The sequence below is a fragment of the Bos grunniens genome, chromosome 17, assembly GCF_055505025.1.
Source record: "Bos grunniens cultivar Pamir isolate PY7600 chromosome 17, Bosgru_T2T1.0, whole genome shotgun sequence".
Lineage (NCBI taxonomy): Eukaryota > Metazoa > Chordata > Mammalia > Artiodactyla > Bovidae > Bos > Bos grunniens.
The window spans coordinates 8,420,108-8,447,417 of NC_141181.1; the positions used below are offsets into that span (position 1 = coordinate 8,420,108).

The 27,310-nt window shown below is 36.5% G+C and overlaps 1 protein-coding gene across 1 annotated transcript in view; it reads left to right on the forward strand.

The window, feature by feature from the left end:
• Positions 1–27,310, forward strand: part of LOC147354992 (IQ domain-containing protein M-like) — an 85,072-nt gene that overhangs the window by 34,829 nt on the left and 22,933 nt on the right. Inside the window, exon 3 of the mRNA XM_086345904.1 lies at positions 25,517–25,632. Within this exon, the coding sequence (XP_086202030.1) occupies positions 25,517–25,632 (116 nt within the window). The remainder of the gene's footprint in view (positions 1–25,516; positions 25,633–27,310) is intronic.

The following is a 27,310-nucleotide window of genomic DNA, read 5'->3' on the forward strand; positions in this document are numbered from 1 at the left end:
TTAAGCCTGAATTTTGTAACAAGGAGTTCATGATCTGAGTCACAGTCAGCTCCAGGTCCTGTGTTTTCTGACTGTATAGAGCTTTTCCATCTTTGAATGCAAAGAACTTAATCTGATTTTAGTATTGACTATCTGGTTATGTCCACATAGACAGTCATATCTTGGGTTGTTAGAAAAGGATGTTTGCTTTTACCTGCGTGTTCTGTTGACAAAATTCTCTTAGCCTTTGCCGTGTTTCATTTTGTATTCCAAGGCCAAACTTGCCTATTTTTCCAGGTATCTCTTCACTTCCTGCTTTTGCATTCCAATCCTCTATGATGAAAAGGACATCTTGTTTTGATGTTCCTTCTAAAAGGTATTTAGGTCTTAATAGAACTGGTCAACTTTAGCTTGCTCAGCATTAGTGGTTGGGGCATAGACTTGGATTACAGTTGAGTTGAATGATTTGCCTTGGAAATGGTCATTCTGACATTTATAAGGTTGTACCTGGCTCTTGTTGACTATGAGGGCTACTCCATTTCTTCTAATGGCTTCTTGCCCACAGTAGCAGATATAATGGTCATCTGAATTAAAATGGCCCATTCTTATCCATTTTAGTTTATTGATTTGTAAGATGTTGATGTTCAATCTTGCCATATCCTGCTTGACTGTTGATTCATGGACCTAACATTTAAGGTTCCTATGCAGTATTGTTCTTTAGACTTTGCTTTCACCACCAGACACATCTGCAAATGAGCAACATTTCTGCTTTGGCCCAGCCGTTTCATTCTTTCTGGAACTGTGATTGCCCTCCACTCTTCCCCAGTAGCATATCGGAAACCTTCTGACCTGGGGAGCTCATCTTCTGGTGTCATATCTTTTTGCCTTTTCATACTGTTCATTGGGTTCTCGTGGCAAGAATACTGAAGTAGGTTGACATTTCCTCCTCCAGTGGACTGCAGTTTGTCAGAACTCTCCACTGTGACCCACTTGACTTGAGTGGCCCTACACGGCATGGCTCCTAGTTTCCCTGAGTTCTACAAGTCTCTTCGCCAGACAAGAATACTCCTTGTGCAGGGACTGAATATGTGATGTCTTTAATGTCCACGTGCATTGGCAGGCGGGTTCTTTACCACTAGTACCACCCGGAAAGCCCTTGTAATTATAAAAGAAAGTAAAAAGAGAAGGCAAGCACTTATCTATAGGCTATTATTCCTATTAAGTAATGTCTTCGAACATATACCCCTCTAGAGCAGGTCCTATGTTATGTGTGAGTTCTGCTAGGCAACTGACACATTTATTATTCCTAATTAAGGCAAATACTCGATATGTTTTCTCTAATACATATGGCAAAGGATGATACAGATTTTATGGACCAGAAAACATGTTTGTATCCTTTCATACAGTTTTGAGTCTATCCTAAGTCTGAGGAATACCATTTATTACTGTGTCCTAACTCACAGGGAAACCAAAGTCAGTCATTCTTCAAATTTAATATCCTGGAACAATATTCTAGTGTTCTAAAATGTACTTTCAACCAATGAGAATCTCTGTTGTATTAATATTTGGATGACTGAATTTTGAAGGAGTTCCAAATTTTCCTGTGCAGTCCATGAGATGGGTTTATAGTTGAGACAGATGAAGGCAATAACTGTTGAGATCACAGAACATCCCTTCTTTGCTAAAGGGAGAAAAGGATACTTTTTGTCATTCCTGACTGCTTTGCAAAAGGTAAAATGTTTCATTGCTTTTAAGTTGGAACTAATTTATAGCAAGTATTCAAAGATTCCTTTCAATTACACACCAATGGGTATGAAAATGGATTTCCTATTTTATGGCCCTTCATTTTCATCAGTTTGTGCTAAGCTGTGTCCACTGGGAAATATAGTGTATATAAGGGATGTGTCTTTGAAGCATTTCATGCAGATGTATCTTTTAAACATGAGGTATTGAAACTATGCTTACAAAATACGCTACAATTCTATTGCTTAAAAACAAATTAAAGCCAAGGTGGTTCAACTTGAAGGTTTACTGAGGCAATGGCACCCCACTCCAGTACTCTTGCCTGGAAAAGCCCATGGACCGAGGAACCTGGTAGGCTGCAGTCCATGGGTCGCTAAGAGTCGGACATGACTAAGCGACTTCACTTTCACTTTTCACTTCCATGCATTGGAGAAGGAAATGGCAACCCACTCCAGTGTTCTTGCCTGGAGAATCCCAGGGATGGGGGAGCCTGGTGGGCTGCCGTCTATGGGGTCGCACAGAGTTGGACACGACTGATGCGACTTAGCAGCAGCAGCAGCAGCAGCAGTTCTTCAAAGTGCCATTTATTAAATGTCAGAGTAATTACTTGTACCATCAGTCCCATAAAATAAATATTTGTGACAGTGTTTTCTGAAAGTATTTTTTTGCCTCTTATTTTCTGTTTGGGATATTTCTTCTTGAATATATACACTGTAAACTAAACTTTGTCCATAAACAACCAAAATCTTAATGTTGGTTCATTTCCTTACAATGACTATGAATTTTTAGAATACAAAAAGCAAAATCTTATTCTTTTAAAGTTTCCCCTTTCCCTGCTTTTAAAGGCAATTTTCCAACTAGATTTGTAATATTGTTTTTATACCTAAAATAGTCTTCTCTGGCATAAGTTTTTTTTTTTTAATTTTACAATATTGTATTGGTTGGTGCCCTGGGGCGACCCAGTGGCATAAGTTTTAAAAATTGGAATTAATAATTTATGACCAAAGTAAGTTACATGTTTGTCATTATGTATTTTGCAAGCTTATCTAACTTAAGGAATATTAATGAATGGAATAAGGAAAGCATGGGAATAAAGAAAATTGAATGTTAGAAACTTATTTTTTTCTGGGTTTCTAATTTTTGGCTTAAATTTCTCTGAGGCAAAATTTGGTTTGGAAATGTACTGAAAAAATTTTTAAATCACTGATGTGGTCTCTCTTATTGTATTTAAAAAAGGATTTAATTCATTACTTTACAAGAAAGAAAAACACACTTTTAGAAAGAATTCTTGTTTTTCATGATCTTAATTGCCGCAATTTCATCTAATTGTGAATAAAAATGCTTTTCTGCAATTAATCTGTAGAACATGAATTTTTGAAATAGTATTGGCAATTTTTTTCCCCCAGTTTTTAGTGTTTCTGAAATAATACATAATTAAAAACAGATTTTATGTGTGATCCTAATACCATGGGTTTTTAAAAAATGGTTTTCATTAGAATTGGTAAATTATTGTAGGGGCAAATAATAAGCAAAATGGCTAAGCAAAATCATAGTTGTTTTATATTATTCTTCATAGTTATAATTCTTTTTTTTTGTATTGTTTTGCCAGTTAGGTTCTTAATAATCAATGAAAATGAGAGCAAATATTTTCTGAAGGATGAAAGATGATGTTGATCTGTTAAAAAAAACTTTCCCTGTATTCTTAGCTCTATTAAAAACTGCTTTTGTATTCCAAGATTGGCCTTACAATAAAAAAAAAGTTGGATAGAAAGGATAATTATTTAGGAAAAGAGAGGATCTTGACTAGGAGAAAAGCTTTAAATGGAGAAATATGCAGTTGGAAAATGTGGTGAGAATTTAAGAAATCAAAGAGGTAAATAGTTAAAGGGCCTTTCAAGTACGATAAAGAAGAAGAGCAAAAGAAGAAAAATGTAGTTTTGTCTTATATTGAGCAGGGGAAATCCCTGCTTATCTATTTCTCCTGGTGGATATAAAAATCAGATGAGATTGTTTATGAAGAAGTTAGCTATAAATTATGAAGTACTGGACTTTGATGACTATTTTTACAATGGAATATAAATACTTGAATCAATCAGTTCAGTCACTCAGTCGTGTCTGACTCTTTACGACCCCATGAATTGCAGCATGCCAGGCCTCCCTGTCCATCACCAACTCCTGGAATTCACTGAGACCCACATCTATCAAGTCAGTGATGCCATCCAGCCATCTCATCCTCTGTCGTCCCCTTCTCCTCCTGCCCCCAATCCCTCCCAGCATCAGAGTCTTTTCCAATGAGTCAACTCTTCGCATGAGGTGGCCAAAGTACTGGAGTTTCAGCTTTAGCATCATTCCTTCCAAAGAAATCCCAGGGCTGATCTCCTTCAGAATGGACTGGTTGGATCTCCTTGCAGTCCAAGGGACTCTCAAGAGTCTTCTCCAACACCACAGTTCAAAAGCATCAATTCTTCGGCACTCAGCCTTCTGCATAGTCCAACTCTCACATCCATACATGACCACTGGAAAAACCATAGCCTTGACTAGACGGACCTTTGTTGGCAAAGGAATGTCTCTGCTTTTGAATATGCTATCTAGGTTGGTCATAACTTTCCTTCCAAGGAGTAAGCGTCTTTTAATTTCATGGCTGCAGTCACCATCTGCAGTGATTTTGGAGCCCCCCAAAATAAAGTCTGACACTGTTTCCACCATTTCCCATCTATTTCCCATGAGGTGATGGGGCCAGATGCCATGATCTTAGTTTTCTGAATGTTGAGCTTTAAGCCAAGTTTTTCACTCTCCACTTTCACTTTCATCAAGGGCTTTTTAGTTCCTCTTCACTTTCTGCCATAAGGGTGGTGTCATCTGCATATTTGAGGTTATTGATATTTCTCCCAGCAGTCTTGATTCCAGCTTGTGCTTCTTCCAGTCCAGCGTTTCTCATGATGTACTCTGCATAGAAGTTAAATAAGCAGGGTGACAACATACAGCCTTGATGGGCTCCTTTTCCTATTTGGAACCAGTCTGTTGTTCCGTGTCCAGTTCTAACTGTTGCTTTCTGACCTGCATATAGGTTTCTCAAGAGGCAGGTCAGGAGGTCTGGTATTCCCTTCTCTTTCAGAATTTTCCACAGTTTATTGTGATCCACACAGTCAAAGGCTTTGGCATAGTCAATAAAGCAGAAATAGATGTTTTTCTGGAACTCTCTTGCTTTTTTGATGATCCAGCAGATGTTGGCAATTTGATCTCTGGTTCCTCTGCCTTTTCTAAACCAGCTTGAACATTTGGAAGTTCACCATTCACATATTGCTGAAGCCTGGCTTGGAGAATTTTGAGCATTACTTTCCTAGCGTGTGAGATGAGTGCAGCTCTGTGGTAGTTTGAGCATTCTTTGGCATTTCCTTTCTTTGGGATTGGAATGAAAACTGACCTTTTCCAGTCCTGGGGCCACTGCTGAGTTTTCCAAATTTACTGGCATATTGAGTGCAGCACTTTCACAGCATCATCTTTCAGGATTTGAAATAGCTCAATTGGAATTCCATCACCTCCACTAGCTTTGTTCATAGTGATGCTTTCTAAGGCCCACTTGACTTCACATTTCAGTATGTCTGGCTCTAGGTGATGGATCACACCATCGTGATTATCTGGGTTGTGAAGATCTTTTTTATACAATTTTTCTGTATATTCTTGCCACCTCTTCTTAATATCTTCAGCTTCTGTTAGGTCCATAGCATTTCTGTCCTTTATTGAGCCCATCTTTGCATGAAATGTTCCCTTATCTATACTTGAATTAATAAATAATATTATAAAATATCTAAATTTAAAAAGGTCTTATACTAATAAGTTTAAAATATCCACAGGAATTCTGATTCTCCTCCACAGCAAACCACCTCAGTGCAGCAGTTAGAAAAATTTTTTTTAATTTAATTCATTTGCCAGTGAGAAAAAAAGGAGCTTAGTCCAAGGAAAACTACTTGGCTGTTTAGATTTTGAAATGCCCTAATTTGTTTTGTGAATTATTTCTTCTGAAGATGAACTTAAAATTAGCAAATACCTTTAAGATACATGGTGGCTCAAATGGTAAAGAATCTGCCTGCAATGAGTTCCATCCTGGGTTCCATCCCTGGGTTAGGAAGATTCCCCTGAAGAGAAGGGAATGGCAACCCACTCCAGTATGCTTGCTAGGAGAATTCCATGGACAGAGGAGCCTGTGGGCTAGTTGCATTAATATCTCGATGCAGAATTGGTGGGTCACAGAGTAGATGTATGTTAGCTAAGAAACAAGGTAATTTCTAAAGTCATGGTACCATTTTGCGTTTCCGTTGGCCTTCCAGTTGCTCCACTTTCTCCAACATTTGTTTTTGTCCGTCTCTTTCATTTTAGTCATTTCAGTGGGAATAGGGCTTCACTGGGGCTTCAATTTGCATTCCTCTGCCTGATGACTAATGATGCTGAGCACTTTGTCATATGCATGTTTTACATGTGTAGATCTCCGTTTGTGAAGCAGCTTGTCTTTTAAAAATAGAGTGGTTTGTCTTTTTATTGCTGAACTCAAGAATCTATATGTATTCTGGGATTTACATCCTTTGTCATGAGTTATGAATATTTACTCACAGTATGTAGTTTTCTTTTTTTTCCTTCATTTTCTTATGAGCAGAAGATTTTATTTTTGAAGAAGTCTAATTTTTTTCATCGTTTCCCCTTTGTGACTTGTGCTTTCTGTCTCTTCTTTAAAAATCTTTGTTGATCCCAAGTTTGTGACAATCTTCTATATTTTTTTTCTAGCTGCTTTGTTGTTTTAGCTTTTATGTTTTACCCTATGATCCATTTCAAATTAAATTTTGTGTGTAGTTTACGGTAGTATCATTTATTGAAGAGATTTCTTTCTCCATTGACTTGCTTGGGTACTTTTGTCAAAAACTGATTTTATTTGTGTACATCTATTTTGGGACTCTGTTCTGTTTCATTCCCTGATTACCTTATTCTTGTAGCTTTATTGTAAATTTTAAATGATGTATACCCTCCCATTTTTTCTCTTCAAGATTGTTTCTACTATTCTTATTAGTTTTCTTTTCCAAAGTAAATTTTAAGTTATATTTTCAATTTACAGAAGAAAAGATGGCTGTGACTATAATTGACATTGCTTTCAATCTAGAAATCAATTGTGGGATTTAGAACAACAATCTTAACGTTATGTCTTCAATCCCTGAACATAGTGTATTGCTTCATTTATTTAAATCTTTCACATCTTATCAATATTTTCTTTTTATAAAATATACATTTTATATTTATATTTACCTGCTATTTGTTACATTTATCCTAATGCTTTGATTTTTGAAGCTTTTGCAAATGATGCCGATTTTTAACTCCTTTTTCTAGTTGTTTATGATACTCTATAGAATATGGTTCATATTTTAATTGACTTTGTACTTTGTGAGAGTACTAAAATTCATTACTAGTTCTCCTAGTTTTATTTCTGATTCATTAGAATTGACTACATATGCAGTCATGGCATTCTGAATAAAGGTATTTATACTTTTTTTGTTTAATTGTCTTTTTTTAAATCTCTGTCTTATGTTTTATTGCACTGGTTATGAATCCTAGCATGATGCTGATTATAGATATCCTGTCTTATTTCACATCTTAAGCAGAAGGCACTCAATATCTCACCATCATGTAGAATATTAGCTACAGTTTTTGTAGGTTCTTATTGCCTGGATTTGGAAGTTTCCTTTTTGTAGTTGGCTCTGGAACAATTTTTTTATTCCTAATTGTTGAATTTTGTAAAATGTTTTTTATGCATGTCCTTAAATATTATTTGATTTCTCTTAGTGTATTACTATAACAAATTTCACTGATTAATTTTCACATATAAAACCAACTTTATATTCTTGAGCAACTCCTAATTGACCATGACATATTATGCTTTTCATATATTGATGAATTTGATTTGCTAATATTTTATTAGAGATTTTTGCATCTATGTTTAATGATGTTGGGCTATAATTCTTCTTTTTTCTAATACCTTTGTCTGACTTTGCTGTCAGAGTAACAATGACTTCATAAGTTTCCTGCTCCTTCCCCAGCATCAGCCAGGCACCACCTTGTACTCATGCAGGGTCTGGTTTGGAAACAGGCTTCTTTGGGTTCTTCTGGTCCTACATGCCTGTACCACAGAAGAGCTCTCTCTCTCAGATCCCAATCTATCTCAGCAGTAGTCAGTGGAAGCCTTTAGAAAAGACTAGGGGAGTGGATGCAGATGCCCCAGGTGTCTGGGCTTCCGAGAAAACTGTACTATCAAGTGAGTCCACATTTGGCCTTGAAAAGATTTATTAGAATTCCATTTGTTTTCTTCTTGCCTGCTTCTATGCTTGTCATCTCTTCATGTTCTGCCCAAGGTGATGTGTGTTGACTCTCACTGCTAGAGTTTGGCAACCTGGTATTGCAGTTCATCAGGTTGCCGTGCGACCTCAGCTCTCAGATAAGCTCAAAACATTATTGTTTTATTAACTGTCTGAGCTGTTCTCATTGTTAAAGTTGGAAAGACTTTTCCTGACTTTCTATATTTAAAGTAAAAGATGAACTCTGCATATTTTTTTAAGATTTTGAAATTATATTCCTTAATATTGAATGTAAAGCTCACATAATGGGTATGATTTTCTCTGTCTCATCCTTTGGCCATGGGCCCAACTTCTTCTTAGACACTGTTTCATTCCTTACTAGAATGAATAGTGTTGTGTGAAAGCACTTGATTAATTTTAGAGATATCTTAAGTTAAAAGATTATATGGATAGTTCTCCAAATGAAGAATGATCATGAGTAAAAAACCAGAGCTAAAATCTCAGCAGATCAATATTATGAGCTTCAGTTTTTTATTTTCTGAAGTGGAAAGATTATCCCTGTTTCTGCTATCTCTCATTGGATATAAGGCTAAAATGAGATGTATATATATATATAGAAATTATTTTTAACATAATAAGTAGATGTGAATTACTAATGAATAATTTTTGGAAAGAATCATACATAAATAAAGCTTGAATCTTTGAAGCAAATTTTTACACTAATGGTTTAAAACTTTTAGTTAATGCTGTATGGTCTTATGATGGTAATCAGAAGACAGCGTGTTTTATATACAGGAATAATTGACAAGTATTTATTGAGCACCTACTATCTGTGCTCTTCTCGTTGGAGAGGCACTGATGAACATGACAAAAGCTATTGACTTTGCAGTGCTTATGTTCTAGTGGAAAAGATAGACCATAAACAAACTTTTGATGCTGTTTAGAGATGCTGATAGAGATTCTCAGAAACTCTCTCAGGTAGAGAGTTTCTGACATAGGATTTTAGAATATTTTTAGCAAAGTCACCATATGAGGACTTGGGGATTTTATTACTTAGCTGAGTTCCTTATACCTAATTGTTCAGTTTTATTCTTTCTTTTCTAAACCAGATTTTGCCAGATAGAAAAGTATCATTCTTTATGTGTTGCTCTGTTGTCTGCTCTCTTTTTCTGATGATTAGCTGTTTAATTAAAACTTTTCTTGGCATTGAGAAGGTTTATATACTTTTGAATAAATAGATGAAAAGCCATTTTATTATGCAAAATCTACATATATACAAAAATAAAGAGAGTAGGATAATAGATCCACATGTACTCATCACCTGGGTTTAGTAATTATGAACTCATGGTCAGTACTGTCTGATCCATGCACCAACTCAATTTCCTTCTCAGCTTGGATTCAGTTCAGTTCAGTCGCTCAGTCGTGTCCGACTCTTTGCAACCCCATGAATCGCAGCACGCCAGGCTTCCCTGTCCATCACCAACTCCCGGAGTTCACTCAGACTCACGTCCATCAAGTCAGTGATGCCATCCAGCCATCTCATCCTCTGTCGTCCCCTTCTCCTCCTGCCCTCAATCCCTCCCAGCATCAGAGTCTTTTCCAATGAGTCAACTCTTTTCATGAGGTGGCCAAAGTACTGGAGTTTCAGCTTTAGCATCATTCCTTCCAAAGAAATCCCAGGGCTGATCTCCTTCAGAATGGACTGGTTGGATCTCCTTGCAGTCCAAGGGACTCTCAAGAGTCTTCTCCAACACCACAGTTCAAAAGCATCAATTCTTTGGTGCTCAGCCTTCTTCACAGTCCAACTCTCACATCCATACATGACCACAGGAAAAACCATAGCCTCAACTAGACGGACTTTTGTTGGCAAACTAATGTTTCTGCTTTTGAATATGCTATCTAGACTGGTCATAACTTTCCTTCCAAGGAGTAAGCGTCTTTTAATTTCATGGCTGCAGTCACCATCTGCAGTGATTTTGGATCCCCCAAAATAAAGTCTGCCACTGTTTCCACTGTTTCCCCATCTATTTCCCATGAAGTGATGGGACCGGATGCCATGATCTTCGTTTTCTGAATGTTGAGCTTTAAGCCCACTTTTTCACTCTCCACTTTCACTTTCATCAAGAGGCTTTTGAGTTCCTCTTCACTTTCTGCCATAAGGGTGGTGTCATCTGCATATCTGAGGTTATTGATATTTCTCCCGGCAATCTTGATTCCAGCTTGTGCTTCTTCCAGTCCAGCGTTTCTCATGATGTACTCTCCATAGAAGTTAAATAAGCAGGGTGACAATATACAGCCTTGATGTACTCCTTTTTCTATTTGGAACCAGTCTGTTGTTCCATGTCCAGTTCTAACTGTTGTTTCCCGACCTGCATACAGATTTCTCAAGAGGCAGGTCAGGTGGTCCGGTATTCCCATCTCTTTCAGAATTTTCAGAGTTTATTGTGATCCACACAGTCAAAGGCTTTGGCATAGTCAATAAAGCAGAAATAGATGTTTTTCTGGAGCTCTCTTCCTTTTTCCATGATCCAGCGGATGTTGGCAATTTGATCTCTGGTTCCTCTGCCTTTTCTAAAACCAGCTTGAACATCAGGAAGTTCACGGTTCATGTATTTTTGAAGCCTGGCTTGGAGAATTTTGAGCATTACTTTACTAGCATGTGAGATGAGTGCAGTTGTGCGGTAGTTTGAGCATTCTTTGACATTGCCTTTCTTACTTTAGGAAATTCCTTGCCATCCACCCACAATATTTTTCAGTTTTATTATAAAATCTAAGGTATCTTAAAGGATACCAAAATACCATGGTCTCATCTAAAAATTATATTATTACCAGTAGTTGTTCAAATTCCACATTTTTATATTATTTTTATAAAACTACATTCAAGTAGAGATATAGTTATGATATTATTTTCGCTTCCATTTTTTATAAGGATAAAGACATTTGGTATAAGTATCCATAGAAGTAAAGATGTCATCTGAATTTAAAGGCAATTAAATTGAGTAATTTCTTTTTAATTTTTAAAAAATTGACTATACACAATACCATGATAGGTATATAATGAATACAAAAAGCTTTTAGACATCAGCCATGTCTTATAAAGTTTATAATATTGTGGCTGAGTTAAAACATAAAAGGTAACCCACAATATAAGTTATGTTCTGTCCCAGTGATGGAGCTGGATGGTTTTCAGCCTCCATGACTATTCACATTGGTATATCATATGGGTGAGGTGATTGCAAGGCATATTTTTCTTAATACTGAGAAGACAAAACTTTTAAAATTAACTTTTTAATAATTAGGATGGATTCAGGGCTATTTTTTTGATCATGCCAGCTACATTCCTTTGAATTCCAATATGTTCTTATGAGTGATGAGAAAAAGAATGGAATTACAAGTTGTCCTGGAAAGCTGGATGTGCTTTGGGAAGGTCAAAACTGGTCAGGGATCGTAGCTAGTGTTCTTGAGAGAAACAGAATCAATAGGATCTCTTTCTATAGATATAAATACAGATATAGATATCTATTGATCAATATATTTACATAGACATCTAGATAAATGGAGGATACATAGACTGGTAGATAGGTAGGTTTCTCTTTCTCCATAAGTGATTTTTAAAAATAAATCTTTCTCTCACCCTTCCTCCTCATATATGGAGAGATTTATTTTAAGGAATTAGTTCATACAATTGCGGAGACTAGCAAGCCTAAAATCTGTAGCGTGGGCTCCAGACTGGAGACCCATGGAAGACTTGATGTTGTGTCTCAGGTCTGAAGGCAGTCTGCTGGCAGAATTTTCCTCAGGGGAGGTTAGTCTTTTTCTTAAGGCCTTCAGCTGATTGGATGAGGTTCACCCACCTTTTGGAAAGCTTTCACACAAAGCATATTTAAATGTCAATAATTTACACATACCTTCACTGAAGCATCTAGATATGTTTGACTAAATATGTGGGCACTGTGTCCTAGACAAGTTGATACATTAAAATTAACCATCATAAGTGGGCACTGTGGCATAAGCAAATGAGTGGCTATGGAATTCAATACTCTTAGATTAAGGCAAGTAGAGCACTTTAACTAGAGGAAAAAATCATATATGGGCATAGTAGTTAGTAAAATCACTAAGAAATGCCCATAATTTTGTTAATTATTCTTAAAGTTGCTGCTAAAATGATACATAATATGTTTCTCAAAAGAACCAAATTTTGTTGAATTTGATCTTTGGATGTGTAGGAGTAAGAAGACAGAGCATCTGTGAAATATTTTATTAGTACAGTCAATTTTAATTTATTAGTAATAATGAAAACAGGGTCCACATGGCTACTGAACTTCATAGATAAGATTTAATATTATTAATTCATAGATAACATTTAATATTATTACTTCATAGATAACATTTAATACATTAATATTCAGAATTTTTATCAGAACTTAGACTTTAGTAGTCATAACAAGTAGAAACCTTGATTTGTGTTTTATCTTTGCTTCCTTTCTGGTGATGGTTGAAAGGACTGAAAAGGACCGGTTGAAACTGACTAATCCTTAAAACTAAATTGTAAATGTTGATCATAACAATGGAAAGTCCTCATCATTAGCTTGTTTCACAAAATCTTGTTTGTTATATTTATGTGTGATGCTCACTGTAGCTTTATAGACTTGGGCTTTGCAAATCACTTTGTACTTACACAGAGTTTTAATATAGTTTTCTACAGTTTTCTGCCTGTAGTTGGGTTTTAAATTTTCACCAATCATAAAAGGTCAATACCTTGCTAGTGACAAACTCACTCACTGCTAACTGATTAGGAGAGTAGAAAAGAATAGAGTGAAACATTTGGAATAAAGATACAAGCATAAGCAGGGCTAAGATTTTGTTCCATGATTATCCTTTCATTTTTGTCACCAGAGTCTTTTTTTCTTACATTGAATGTGTTGCTTTAATGAGCTTTCAATAAAGATAATGATGTATTAATGAACTTCAATGTTCTGACAAGTTGATCATCAAACACAGATGCAAATATAAAAAAAATTAACAGTCTTTCTTAGGGGATTTGATTCTTGGTTTTATTTCCTAATTCCATTCCAGAATTTTTAATTCTCATTCCAGAATTTGCACAATAATTCTAACTCATGCATAACCTGTGAGTATGAGGAAGCCTTCCTCAAAAGGTGGTGAGTGAGGTATAAGAATTTATGAACCTCACATTCAGCCTATTCAGAACAAAAGAAAAGAAAATAAAGACAAAAATATGACCCAACCACTTTCAGCAGTTTGGCATATTTTTGTCCAGTCCTTTGGCTTACAGATTTTTCTTTGTTGTTAATAATTAAAGGTATAAGGTATATCATATTTTACATTTTTGTATAATGTGAAAAAATTCATAGGTAAAATTTTTATCAAAACATAATACAATGCATGTATATATTATAAACTTCTCAACCAATCTCCCATTACTGGAATATTATCTTATTTCTAATTTGATTATTGTGTTGTGGATCCTGAGACCACCCCAAGGCTACTCAGTGATTTGCTAGGAGGACTCACAGGACTCAGTATATGGTCCTATCAACAGCTCAGGTTTACTGTAGTGAAAGGATACAAAGCAAAATCAGCAAAGGGAAAAGGCACATGGGGTGAAGTCCAGAGAAAATCAGGAGCAAGCTCACAGGAGTCCTCTTCCAGGGAAATCACACGGAGGTACTTGATTCCTCCAGCAACGAGTCATCACACATGTGAAGGGTTATATATTGGGGAAACTCGTTACAGACTCAGCACCCAAAATTTTTACTGGGACATGCTCACGTTGGCACCGTCTGCATAGCATGTACCAATATTCCAGACTTTCAGAAGGAAAGCTGATATTCATATCAGCTTAGGATAAGCTGATTTATTTATTAGGAAAGCTAAATCATATTGTTTGTACAATTTAGGCATAGTGAGATACCCTTATCTTTCAGGGAAAATTTTACATCAGGGGCTAGGGAACTGTTTACCCTCTAAGTGCTTAGATGCCAGCTGAGGCTCAACCTTGCAAGCATCTTTTTCTAAGAATAGCAGTGTTATGCTAACTCAGAAACTAACTTGATTTCTGCACAGTTATAAATAATACTGTAATAAGCATCTTTGTTAATAAATCTTTTGGCACATTCCAGATTATTTCCCTATGAAAGATTCCTAGAAATTAATATTACATCAAAAATATGAGCTTTAATAGATTCTTCTTACTGATAATTACTTTCCTAGAAGTCTCTTCAAATTTTCGTTTTCACCAAACAGGTATGAGTGTGGACACCAAAATAGGTAAGATCCATATGGCCTAAACAGCAGTATACAATAAACTTGAAAGAATTCATTTTAAAAAAGTTAGAGTTGTACAAGATGAACAGAAGACTAGTCATTGCTTTCATTTGCAGGAGGCAGAGACACCAAGAACACTCCTATTAAATTATCACCCAATATGCAGTTTTCTCCTAGACCTTTGTCATTTTTTTGTCTAGAGACCTATGACATCATTGCCACCTGTAAACCACACTGTATCCAGTTAATTTTAACATTCATTTGTTATAAACAATTAGCACGTATTCTGTACCAGGCATTTCAGTTGTGTGGAGGATAAAACAGTGCCACTGGGCACAGTCCCTGCCCTCCTGCTGTTGCAGGCTGCTACCAACATGTGCTTATATTTGTCACATTGCTTCTTGGAAAAGATTACAGGTGAACTGCAATCAAGAGGCATTTTCAGGGGCTTCTCTGGGGGGCCAGTGGTTGGACTTGTCCTTCCAATGAACGGGGTGCCAGTTCCATCCCTGGTTGAGGGGCAAAGATCCCACATGCCTCATGGCCAAAAAACCAAAACATAAAATATCAGAAGCAATAGTGTAACAAATTCAATAAAGACTTTAAAAGAAGTCCAAATTAAAAAAAAAAAAAAACAAAACCTTTAAAAACAAGTGGCATTTTCAAATCACGTATTCGGATAGCTGCCCCTGCTTTGCAGGAATTAATTTGTGACAGACCTGGTACCCTGACACCTGCTTCAGTTAATCAAGAGTCTTTAGGTTCTAAGCCTGAGACGGACGTTTTCCAAAGCTGAAGTACATTATAATTCTGCCATTACATTTTTGGTTTCCTCGTATTTCTTGTCTTTTAAAAAACATTTATTTCCATTTTCATTTACCTTAAAAATCTTATTTTTAAGTCTTTAATTTATCCTTGTTGTTTTTGACTTCTATTTTTAATTGGAGTTTAATTGATTTATAATAGTATATTAATTGGACATAGGACATAGCAGATTTACTTTTACTTCCTGGGAGGGGAATAAGAGTTTTGACTCTCAAGATTATGTGATGTCCCTGCTCTCAAAATATGTGTTGATCATTGAGGACAAATTTAAAGGAAACACTTATTTTTGTATGCATGTTTTGTTAAAAGAAGTTCAAACTAATTGTATTTTCTCCTTTATAAATACAACATGTCCTTGTTAGACAAAAAAAAAAAAAGGATTAAAATTTAGTCTCAGTGTGTTGCCTCCTGAAAGGTAAACCATTCCTAAAGTTCTGTGATACTTTGCTTTTGTTATAGTTTTTTACATAATTTCACTTATTTTTACCTAAATTTTTATGGCTTCATTTAAAATATGTTTTTCCTAAAACTTACTATTAGTTATAATAGATTTCAGAAAATTTGGAAAATACAGACAACTATCAGAAAAAAAAAAAGACCTCTAGTATTCCACCATCCAGAGATACTCACTGCTAAATTCTGGTATATTTTGTCGAATCTGTTTCCCAGGTATATTTTTATCCTTAAACAGCAAAGCTCCATAAGAACACTCAGAGAGTGTTTCTATGATATAAAGAGGATCTTTGTGAGGGGTGATGCCCTGACTCAGGCAATTCAGTTTGAACTTTTAAAAGGAGAAAAGTCAGATTTAAGTTCTGTGAACCTGAAAATAGTCATTATATTGTTGTTATTCTTGTCTGGTTTACTGGGTCTCTGGGTACATGTTCCAAACATTTAGCCATTGTAAGTGCTGACAGAACAACACTGGTTATTGCTTCTAGAGCAAGATTCCATTTGAAAGAACATTTCATTGGAACTACGAGTGAGTTCAAGTGTATACCCTAGGAAACTAATCATTTGGTTCCTGGGAAAGTAGAATAGCAAAAGAAGCTATGAGGTAAAGCCTGGCAGGACCAATCTTTACATCAGAGTCACAGCATCCACATACCACAAATGATCCTTCTAGAATTGAATACTGATTACAGGAAAAACTTCTGGAACTCTTACACCATGATTTCTAAATCCTTGCATCCTTGATTTTGATTCATGTCTTGGTCTTCAGATAAATGTTTGTTTATTTACTTAAAAACAACGTGTTTTTCTGAGCAGCTTTTCGGAGCATTGGTATATTTGAGAACGATTTTTTTTTTTTTTTTGCTGACCTTCATACTTCATACATTGAAAACAATTTTGTCACAAAATTTCTGTTTCACACCTTTTCTTTTCTCTGGAAATTCTGTTGATGGTATTCTATTATGTATGGGTTCTTTTGCTGTTTCACAGAAGAAATCTGGAAAGGACCTGAGTTTTGCAACGTTGAGATTTTTCTTCTTTCTAAATATATATGAATTTTTCTTTAATCTTATAATTTAAATTTTTTTATTCCTTTACTTTTGCAGAATGCATTTGCATACAAATCCCTTTTAATTAACTTTTCCTAAAATACAATGAGCGCCGATACTCAGAAGATGCAAATTTTGTTTCAGCTCAGAAAATTATAATTCAATAGTGTTATTTTTTTCATTCCTGATTGTTCTGTTTTCATCTTTGGTAAAGTATATGATTTCTTTCATGTATATTTATCTTTTGTCCTCTTTAATCTGTAATCTTGTCTCTCATTATTTTTGTCTTTGGATACTTTTCTTCTGCATTCTAGGAGTGCTTGCCAAATCCAGTCATTTGATATTCTGCACTATCTTTTACATCCCCACTAACTCTGAAGTACATTATAATTCTGCCATTACATTTCTGGTTTCCTTGTATTTCTTGTCTTTTAAAAAACATTTATTTCCATTTTCATTTACCTTACAAATCTTATTTTTAAGTCTTTAATTTATCCTTGTTGCTTTTGACTTCTATTTTTAATTGGAGCTTAATTGATTTATAATAGTATATTAATTCCAAGTGTACAACATAGTGATTCAATATTTTATACATCTTATTACATTTACTGCTAAGACTGCTCAGTCACTTCAGTCATGTCCGACTCTGTGTGACCCCATAGATGGCAGCCCACCAGGCTCTGCCGTCCCTGGGATTTCCAGGCAAGAACACTGGAGTGGGTTGCCATTTCCTTTTCCAGTGCATGAAAGTGAAAAGTAAAAGTGAAGTTGCTCAGTTGTGTCTGACTCTTCACGACCCCATGGACTGCAGCCCACCAGGCTCCTCCGTCCATGGGATTTTCCAGGCAAGAGTACTGGAGTGGGAGAGTTGTTGTAAAATATTGGCTATATTCTTTGTGCTGTACAGTACATCCTTGTAGCCTGTTTACTTTATACATAGTAGTTTGTGCCTCTTATTCCTTTAGCCCTACCCTACCTCTCCCTACTTCCCTCTCCCAACTGGTAACCACTAGTTTAATCTCGTGTATCTGTGGGCCTGTTTCTGTTTTTCTATATTCATTCATTTGTTTTGTTTTTTAGGTATTACATGTAAGTGATAAAATAGCATATTTGCCTTTCTCTATTTTCACTAAGCATAATACTGTAATACTCTCTAGTTCCATCCACGTTGTTGCAAATGGAAGAATTTCATCCTTTTATATGGATGAGTGATATTCAATTGTATATGTATACCACATCTTCTTTATCCATTCATATTTGGTGGACACTTAGGTTGCTCCTGGTTATTTCAAGTGTTTATAAGTAATGCTATTGTTAAATAATGCTGCTATGAATATTGGGATACATGTTTCTTTTCAAATTAGTGTTTTAATTTTCTTCAGATATATTATCTCATATGATATACAAAAGTAAACTCAATGAATTAAAGACTTAGATGTAAGACTGGAAACCATAAAACTCCTAGAAGAAAACATAGGCAGACCATTATTTGACATAAATCTTAGCAATATTTTTTTGCACCTGTCTCCTAAGGTAAAGGAAACTAAAGCAAAATAAGCAAATGGGGCCTAATTAAACTTAAAAGCTTTTGCACAGCAAAAGAAACCATGGACAAATAAAAAAGACAACCTAATGAATGAGAGAAAATGTTTGCAAATGACTGGTAAGGGGTTAATATCCAAAATATATAAACAGCACTTACAAATCAATATTAAAAAAAACCCAAACATTTTGATATTTGGCAAAACTAATACAATTATGTAAAGTTTAAAAATAAAATTAAAAAAAAATGGACAGAGGATATGAATAAACATTTTTCCAAAGAAGATATACAGTTGGCCAACAGGCCCATGAAAATATATTCAGCTTTGCTAATCATCCGAGATATGCAGATCAAAATCACAGTGAGATATCACCTCACACCTGTTAGAATGACTATCATCAAAAAGTCTACAAATAACAATAGCGGTGAGACTGTTGAGACAAGGGAACCATTGTACTGTGTTGATAGGAAGCAGTACAGAAGTTCCTCAAAACACTAGAAATAGAACAATCTCATTACTCAGCAGTTCTGCTCATTGGTATTTATCCAATTGGTGTATAAAACACTAATTCAGAAAGATACATGCACCCCATATTTTGGCCTCTATTTTGAAGAGTTGGCTTGCTACAATATAGTGGGAATGCCAACACTTTTCTAAAATTTTCTTCTCAGTCTTGTGAAATATTTTACTAGATTTTCAGAATTGTAGACTGCATTAGTTTTCCATGGCTCTTCTAGCAATTTACCAAAACTTGCTAGCTTAAACCAATACAAATTTATTCTCCAGTAGTTCTAGAGGCCAGAAATCCAAAATTAATTGCACTGGACTAAGTCCAGGTATCGAGAGTCTGGACTCAGTTAAGACTTTGAGGACCCTAGGGAAGAATCTACTTTGCCTTTCTAAAGGCTGCTTGCATTTTCCGGCTCATGACCTCTTTCTCAGATCACTCTGGTTTCTTGCCTCTGTCATCATATTTTCTTTTCCCCTTCTAGTCACATTCACCCCCAACCCCCCTTGTAAGAATACTAGCGTGTAGTCCATCAGGATAATCCAGGATAATCTTCCCTTCTTAGGATTCTTAATTTAATCTTACCCATAAAACCCTTTAAATCATATGAGCTAAGGATAAGGATATGGTATCTTTGGAGCCATTGTTCAGTCTACTACAGGGAATTTTCCCTTTGTGTCACGGTCATGCAGGCTTCAAATTTGGAGTGGCCTGGGTTCACACAACCTCTTAGCAATTGTCTGAACTTGGACAAGTGACTTAATTAATTTTCTTTGCTGTTAAGCTGGGATAAACTCACCACGGACCTTGTAGGTTAATATTCTGGATAGATAAGTAATGTATGTTCAGGGTTTCCCAGGTGGCACAGTGGTAAAGAACCTGCCTGCCAATGCAGGAGCTGTAGCAGACATGGGTTCAATCCCTGGGTCAGGAATATCCCCTGGAGAAGGAAATGGCAGCCCATTCCAGTATTCTTGCCTGAAAAATCCCATGGAGAGAGGAGCTTGGCGGGCTACAGTCCCTGGGGTAGCACAACTGAGTGACTGAGCACACATATATAATGTATCTTAAGTGTTTAGCAAACTAGGCCCTCATTAAATGTTAACTATCATTGCCATGATTAATGTAGGCTCTACCCTGAATAAGGAGAAATCGATCTATGCAAAGGGAGTGATTACCCATGGAGAACATGGTGGGTTTACCGCAGCTCTGCTCCATGTTCACTTGGGTATGTTGGTCACCTCTTTTAGTTCTATACTTGATGAGCAGGTGTCACTACCCACTTACCCATCTGGAATATAGTTTGGCTCTGCCGGTGTGGGGCCTGTCCTATTCCACTCCTTTGTTCTTTATTCTTCTTAGCTGTTCAGCACATGAGAATTACAGTCCCCACTGTACATTGCTATTGAGAACTGCCTGTCTCACCTCTGCGCAGGGTTCTTTCCTTAAAACAGGACTGTATCGAATCCTGGTGCCAGGATTACTTCATTCCTAGTTGTTTTCTTGCAGTTGTGGTGTCAAGTGGATTGTGATGGATGGGGCATGGAGAGGAAAGTGGTCCTCAATAGGTGCACCCACATTTTAGAGAAATGGTTGGTTGTTCTGTTCATTTTTTTTTTAGGTGGTCTTAAGCCTCTTTCTAATGGCTTTCAGATGGGCTAGGGGTTTATTATTATGTAAAGATCACTGATTGCTTTCCTCAATTCCCTTCCATTATCCTAATTATGAAAAAAAAATTTTTCTCAGTCGACACTAGGTGAATGGTTAAATTTATTTTTTGTGACCTTGAAATTTTTGTCTTTTTTATTATAGTATTTTATTTTGGACTATAAAAGGGGCTGCCTCAGTCGAAGGTAACAAACCATATTGAACCAGAAATCATGATTCTTTTTGAATATTTTTTATTTACTATACACTTGGAAGTATCTGCCAATCTTGTTCAAATACTTGATAATTCAGAAAGATTTTATGCAACAGTGATGATACTGTCCCATTATATTATATCCTAATCACAACGAAGTTCTTATATATTTTTCTAAATTACCTGAAGCTTATCTTGCATCTTGTTATTTCCTCTGTATCTACAAACAGCTATTGCCATTAGATAGCCAAAAAAAAAAAAAAAAAAGATGAAAGCTATGTTATATTTGCTATCTCTCAGAACACTTAAATAGAACTGTTAAGCAGAACCTAGTACAAAAGGAGTTGGTCATATTCCTTAGATGTTTTATAACATACAACTTGGGAGCCATGGACATACAGTAGATTGTAAATAAGTTCATTTGTTGGCTCTTTGTTTTTACTGAATTCTTTTGGAAGCCGTTCATTATAAATAAAAGAAGGTAAATCATTTAAGTCATTTTAGAATATATTCATTTTTGACTATAAATTGACAATATAAATTGATTCAAATGGACATTTCAGTCATTGATTCTAAAATTTGAACTAATGCAATAGATGGAATTCAGCTGCCCAAGCAAGCTTCTAGGGTTTGATTATTCAACTGATTAAGATGCTATTTGTCAACTCTAGTTTACCACCCCCTTTTAATTATATAGATAATCAAACTAAGAACTGCTAATTCTGTCTCCTAACTATTAATTGATTGTAATTACCTACAGATTAAAACTGCATGTGCAATTAACTCAAAGAATTAATTGATAGAAAGGAATTGATAAAAGGGAAACAGAATGGGCTTGGCATAAAAAAGGCTCTAAGGACATAGGACCACTGAACCCACTTGTGTCTTGGGCTCTGTCACATCCTCATAAAGATACATCGCACTTGCATCTGGACTTTGGCTCTGTTGGAGGCAGTTGCATTGATTATTTCTTACGGACATTTGGTTTCTTGGTTGACTGAAACAGTATAATTGAAAAGTTTAAACTGCTGTTGTCTTTGGATTTTGTACTGATATTTGGACAGTTTGGACAAGTCTGCTGCTTAGTCGCTTTAGTTATTTCCGACTCTGTGCAGCCCTATGGACTGTAGACCACCAGGCTCCTTTGTCCATGGAATTCACCAGGGAAGAATACTGGAGTGGGTTGCCACGACCTCCTCCAGAGATCTCCCCAACCCAGGGATCGAGCTCTTGTCTCCTGCATTGCAGGCAGATTCTTTACCACTGAGCCACCAGGGAAGCCCCTGGGGACAAATCTGTCCATTTGCAATGTGAAGGAAATGCTTGTCACTGCAAAGATCATAGAAAAATGATAAATGTTTTAACTAGCTAGAGATTTTTTTCTTCCCTCCTCCCTATTTCCCGTTTTATTTCTTCATTCTCTTGGTTATATCACTGGATGCAATCTCATCAGTTTTCTGTGAGTCATCTAGGTAATTTAGGTTTCTAAAATAATTATGCTTATTAATTTTAATAGTATCTCTCACCTGTGTAAATAATTGGCTTATTGTTAACTACATGAATTTGAATGAAAATGGGAAATGCAATAAAAAGCCATCCCCAGCAGATACATATTTGAAATCTATTACCATTATACACATCAAGACAAATATCAAGAGAGAGAAGATGATCTGGTGAAAAATACTTGGTCCTGAAAAAAAAAATAGAATTTTAAAAGCCCCCTTTTAAAGACTCTTCCACGGAATCAGATGTTTATATCGGATGGGAACTTTCACTCTTAGCAGTTTGCTGATGGGCGTTGCAGCCAATGCCAGGTCAGCCCAGGACTGAACTTGTTCTTGGGGCACGGTGTTGTGTTCAGTGTTATGGAGAATACAAACCAAGTGGAAGACTCGCAAGTCTAGATAGATGAGATATGAAGAAACCAACAAAATAACACGAACTAGTGGTATAAGCATTTTTCAAAGGCCTAAATAACTATTGAGGAAATGTAAAGACAGGAAGACATTGGTATGGATATTTACAGTTTTTTTTTTTAATGTTCAGATTTAGCTGCTATTTAGCTAATAATGGGCTTCCCCGGTGGCTCAGATAGTAAAGAATCTGCCTGCAAAGCAGGAGATCAGGGTTCGATCCCTGAGTTGGGAAGATCCCTTAAAGAAGGGAATGACTACCCACTCCAATATTCTTGCCTGGAGAACTCCATGGACAGAGGAGCCTGGAGGGCTACAGTCACTGGGGTCACAAACAGTTTGATACGACTAAGAAACTAACAATTAGCTAATAATTCTTTGTTAACCTGATGGGGGACTTCCCTGGTAGCACAGCCAGTAAAGAATCTGCCTGCAACATGGGAGACCTGGGTTCTATCCCTCAGTTGGGAATGTCTCCTGGAGGAGTGCATGGCAACCCACTACAGTATTGTTACCTGGAGAACCCATGGACAGAGGAGCCTGGTAGGCTGTAGTCCATGGGTTGCAAGGAGGTGGACATGCCTGTGTGACTGAGCACATGCACACAACTTGAGGGGACCATTTTGGCTTCTTTCCAAATAATGCTGTTGCATTTAGCCTACATTTGTTTAACTTCAGAGTATTTCATCCTATCCTGCTGGCTGATGATACTGACAAAATTTTTTTTTCACATATTAATGTACAGCCTACTCGTATGCTGTCTCTCTTTCATACACACACCCTAGAATTCAGAATCTTCACTTCCCTGTGGCATTCACCTTTGAAGCTTATTGGCTCTGTGAAGGGTTTGTGAAGACTTAGTCTGATGTATGACTTCTTCAAACTATCAGCTTATAACTTTCAACTGACTTTGTGGAATAAACTGGAATTTGTTGCATGTCACCTTCTGTGCCTGGCTTCTTAGGAGGAGTCATTAACATAGATCAGTGTGTGAATGATCACCTTGAGGATTTTAGTGGAGGCTTTACTGCTTCCTGAAGTGGAAAAGTTATAGCTATATTTTCCAGTGTGATACCTGTATACTGAAGAAAATAATGTATGACTTCTCGATTACATGGATCTGTTTTGTGGGTAGACAAGATAAAATATTTGAAATACTCTGGAATCTCTTGGAAAAATAAGTCATACAGCATTGGGTTTCATATTTAGCTGTGCTCCTCAGTAATCAGGAAGATTCTCTTTTCCCTGTGAGATTTAACCTCATGAGGCTAATTCTGATTTATCAGTGTTTACATAGTGACTTTAATCATATTACTAATGAACCAGAATCATACAGCAGTTCCAAGTAAGATATTGTCCTTGCCCCAGAAGAGTTTATACATTTTAAAAGGAGATTGGAAAGAGATGCTTTGTTATCTAAAATAGAATATTTGCTGTCAAAGTGCATTGGAGCAAGTGGGTGGAATAGACTAGTGCTAATGAATTAAAGAATACTTCAAATTAGTCAGCAAAGCTTCATAGGAAATGTGGGGGCTTTCACATCTCAATAACTCTCATGCTGTCCTTTTATGTCCTTCTGAATTTATACAAGTTCCCGAGTAAAGTATGATGTGTATGGCCTTTTCTTTGCTATCCTCTTCTTAGATAATATTTTCAGATTCTCTGTGGTCTACTCATGATTGGCATTGCTTCCATTAAAGAAATTCATTTCTTCATATTGTGTTGTGAATGAAATATATCATTTATATGTTGCCTCTCCTAGACAGTTTTCCTTTTGATAGAGGGCAGAGACTGACTGAAATGGAGGAAATACATGCAAAATTAAGATGCGGTAGGATGTGTGTATGGAGAAGGCAATGGCACCCCACTCCAGTACTTTTGCCTAGAAAATCCCATGGATGGAGAAGCCTGGTAGGCTGCAGTCCATGGGGTCGCTAAAGTCGGACACGACTGAGTGACTTCACTTTCACTTTTCACTTTCATGCGTTGGAGAAGGAAATGGCAACCCACTCCAGTGTTCTTGCCTGGAGAATCCCAGGGATGGGAAGCCTGGTGGGCTGCCCTCTATGGGCTGCACAGAGTCGGACATGACTGAAGCGACTTAGCAGCAGCAGCAGCAGGATGTGTGTATGTGTATACTGATTAGAATGTCTCTGAGATAATATCACGTTTCATTATTTTATATTGCTATTCTACCTCCCCATATATAGGGCAATTAATTTATGGTCCTGTAAATAAACTGAAGCAATGAAATGAGAAACTGTATTACTTCTGATTTTTCTCTAAATTTACATGGAACTAACCGGTCCATGGAGGACTCTCTTAAATTTAAAGTTTTAGGGAAGAGTATATGTATATGAAGAAGTATTAGAAAATTGGAAACGTAAAACTAGTTTGATTCATTTGGATGGCAGGATTAAATTGTATTTCTGAGAAATAAGTGAACAAGTAAATCTTGAATCTCCGCCTCTTATTAAAAATTGTGTGCAGAAATCCTACATGATAACTTCTATGAGCCAGAAGAAATATGCGGGTATATACTGGTTCACCTTTTGCTCTTCCAACCTATTTACCTTAAATACTTTCAATATCAAAAGTTCTGCTTTCAAATAATTCTAAATTCTCTTTTAAAGGGCTTATGTAACAGGGAGAGGAGGTTTTCTTTTATTTTTGTTAAGTGCTATTCACAAATATGATTTTGCTTTAAGCCTCTCTTACAAAAGAAGTCAGTGTTCTTGAGTCAAAAGAATGAACCTATTAGTTTTCTGATGGGCACACTGTATGTAATAAAAACACGAGAGCTTTATGGTATAAGGAAGCCTTTTAATTGAAGCCTCTCTCTATGCATTGCTATCACTTCTTCATCTTGCTATGATTAGATGACAAGATGTGATTTTAATACAGAATAGTGGGGCTATAAAGATGATTTACTTTCATCTTTGTAACACTAAGCAGTATGATCACTGTGTATTTTTCCTGAATAAATATTCTTTTAACCTGCGTTGATATTTTTAACAGACAACACACTCTATGATTGGAGAGGATCTGTGTCAAAAAGGTTCTCCCGTTTGACTCACGATTCCAGTTGGCCTAGTTTCTCTGGATCATCATTAGCATTTCAGGATTATTCTAGTGTAAGTATTTGTAAAACCTGACATAGAGTTGAATTACCATTGTTTTTTCTGGCAAATGATTGAGTTAATTTTGATATGACATGTACGATGTTACTATGAGCATAATTCATTCTTAAAATGATTCCCCATTGAAATTCTTTTTTTTACCCTGAAGCAATGCTTTTGTTATTTTGTGCTAATCTTGCTGATCACCTTAACTCCTTAAATATGTGGATTAGTTTTTGTTTGAAGAGAGCTAATAACCAAAATGCTCATAACGGTGGTTTTTCCCAATTGTGATAGCAACTATTTTTGTAATGGTAACTAACTTATCAGAAAAATACAGTGGAGGCCAGACAAGAATAAAGATGTTTGTAAGGAGTGTGACACTAAGAAGTTTTAAAAATCCAAGCACACTGTCATGACCACAAACTGATGGTTTATGAGTGAGGTTTCTCTAAACTGAGACATGGGAATCTGTGATTTGAAGATAGAATCCAGATTTCGCATTAAGTTCACATGCTCATCAGGGCAGGTCCTGTGATGTCTCTATGTAAATAGTGAAAGCAACTCATATGTTCTAAAATCTTTAGCAATGATTTCTTAAAAGACTGCAAAATGCCATTTAATAACATTTGTGTCACATAGTGTCTGAATAGGCATCTGAGTTTCTTACATCTCCTGTATGTTCTGCTTTGTATGTGAATGTGTCTGTCTCATCCTTTCTTTGCCTTTTTCCTTTTTTCATATCATTAATTATTTTTGATTTTGACTCATCATTTGTATTAGTGTTCTTGGGTTGCTATAACAAAGTGCCCCAGACCAGGTGGTTTAAACAACAGAAATTTATTTCTCAAAGTCCTAAAGCCTGGAAGTCCAGGGTCATGGTGCCAGCAGGGTGGTTTTCTCCTGTGGCTTCTCTCTCCTTAACTTGCAGAGGGCTGCCTTCTTGCTGTGTCCTCACATGACTTTTCCAGTGTGTGTGTCTAGGGTTTCTCTCTCTCTCCTTATAAGCATGCTAGTCATATTAGGTTAATGCCATACCCTTATGAGCTCATTTAACCTAATTACCTCTCCACGGATAGTATCTCCAAATACAGTCACACTGGGGCTTAAGGATTCATATGAATTGTGGGGAGACACACAGTTCAGTCCATAACACCACTGGATCAGTTCAGTTCAGTTCAGTCACTCAGTCATGCCTGACTCTTTGCGACCCCATGAATTGCAGCACGCCAGGCCTCCTTGTCCTTCACCAACACCTGGAGTTCACCCAAACTCACGTCCATCGAGTCAGTGATGCCATCCAACCATCTCATCCTCTGTCGTCCCCTTCTCCTCCTGTCCCCAATCCCTCCCAGCATCAGAGTCTTTTTCAATGAGTCAGCTCTTTGCATGAGGTGGCCAAAGTACTGGAGTTTCAGCTTTAGCATCATTCCTTCCAATGGACACCCAGGCCTGATCTCCTTCAGAATGGACTGGTTGGATCTTCTTGCAGTCCAAGGGACTCTCAAGAGTCTTCTCCAACACCACAGTTCAAAAGCATCAATTCTTTGGTGCTCAGCTTTCTTCACAGTCCAACTTTGATAGCAATTATTTTTCTTACCTGTTGAATAGCTTGTTACCTAGTATTTTTTAAAAAAATCTTGAGTTTTTTTATTTTTCCTGTAAACCAAACCTTTTCAATTATGTAATACTT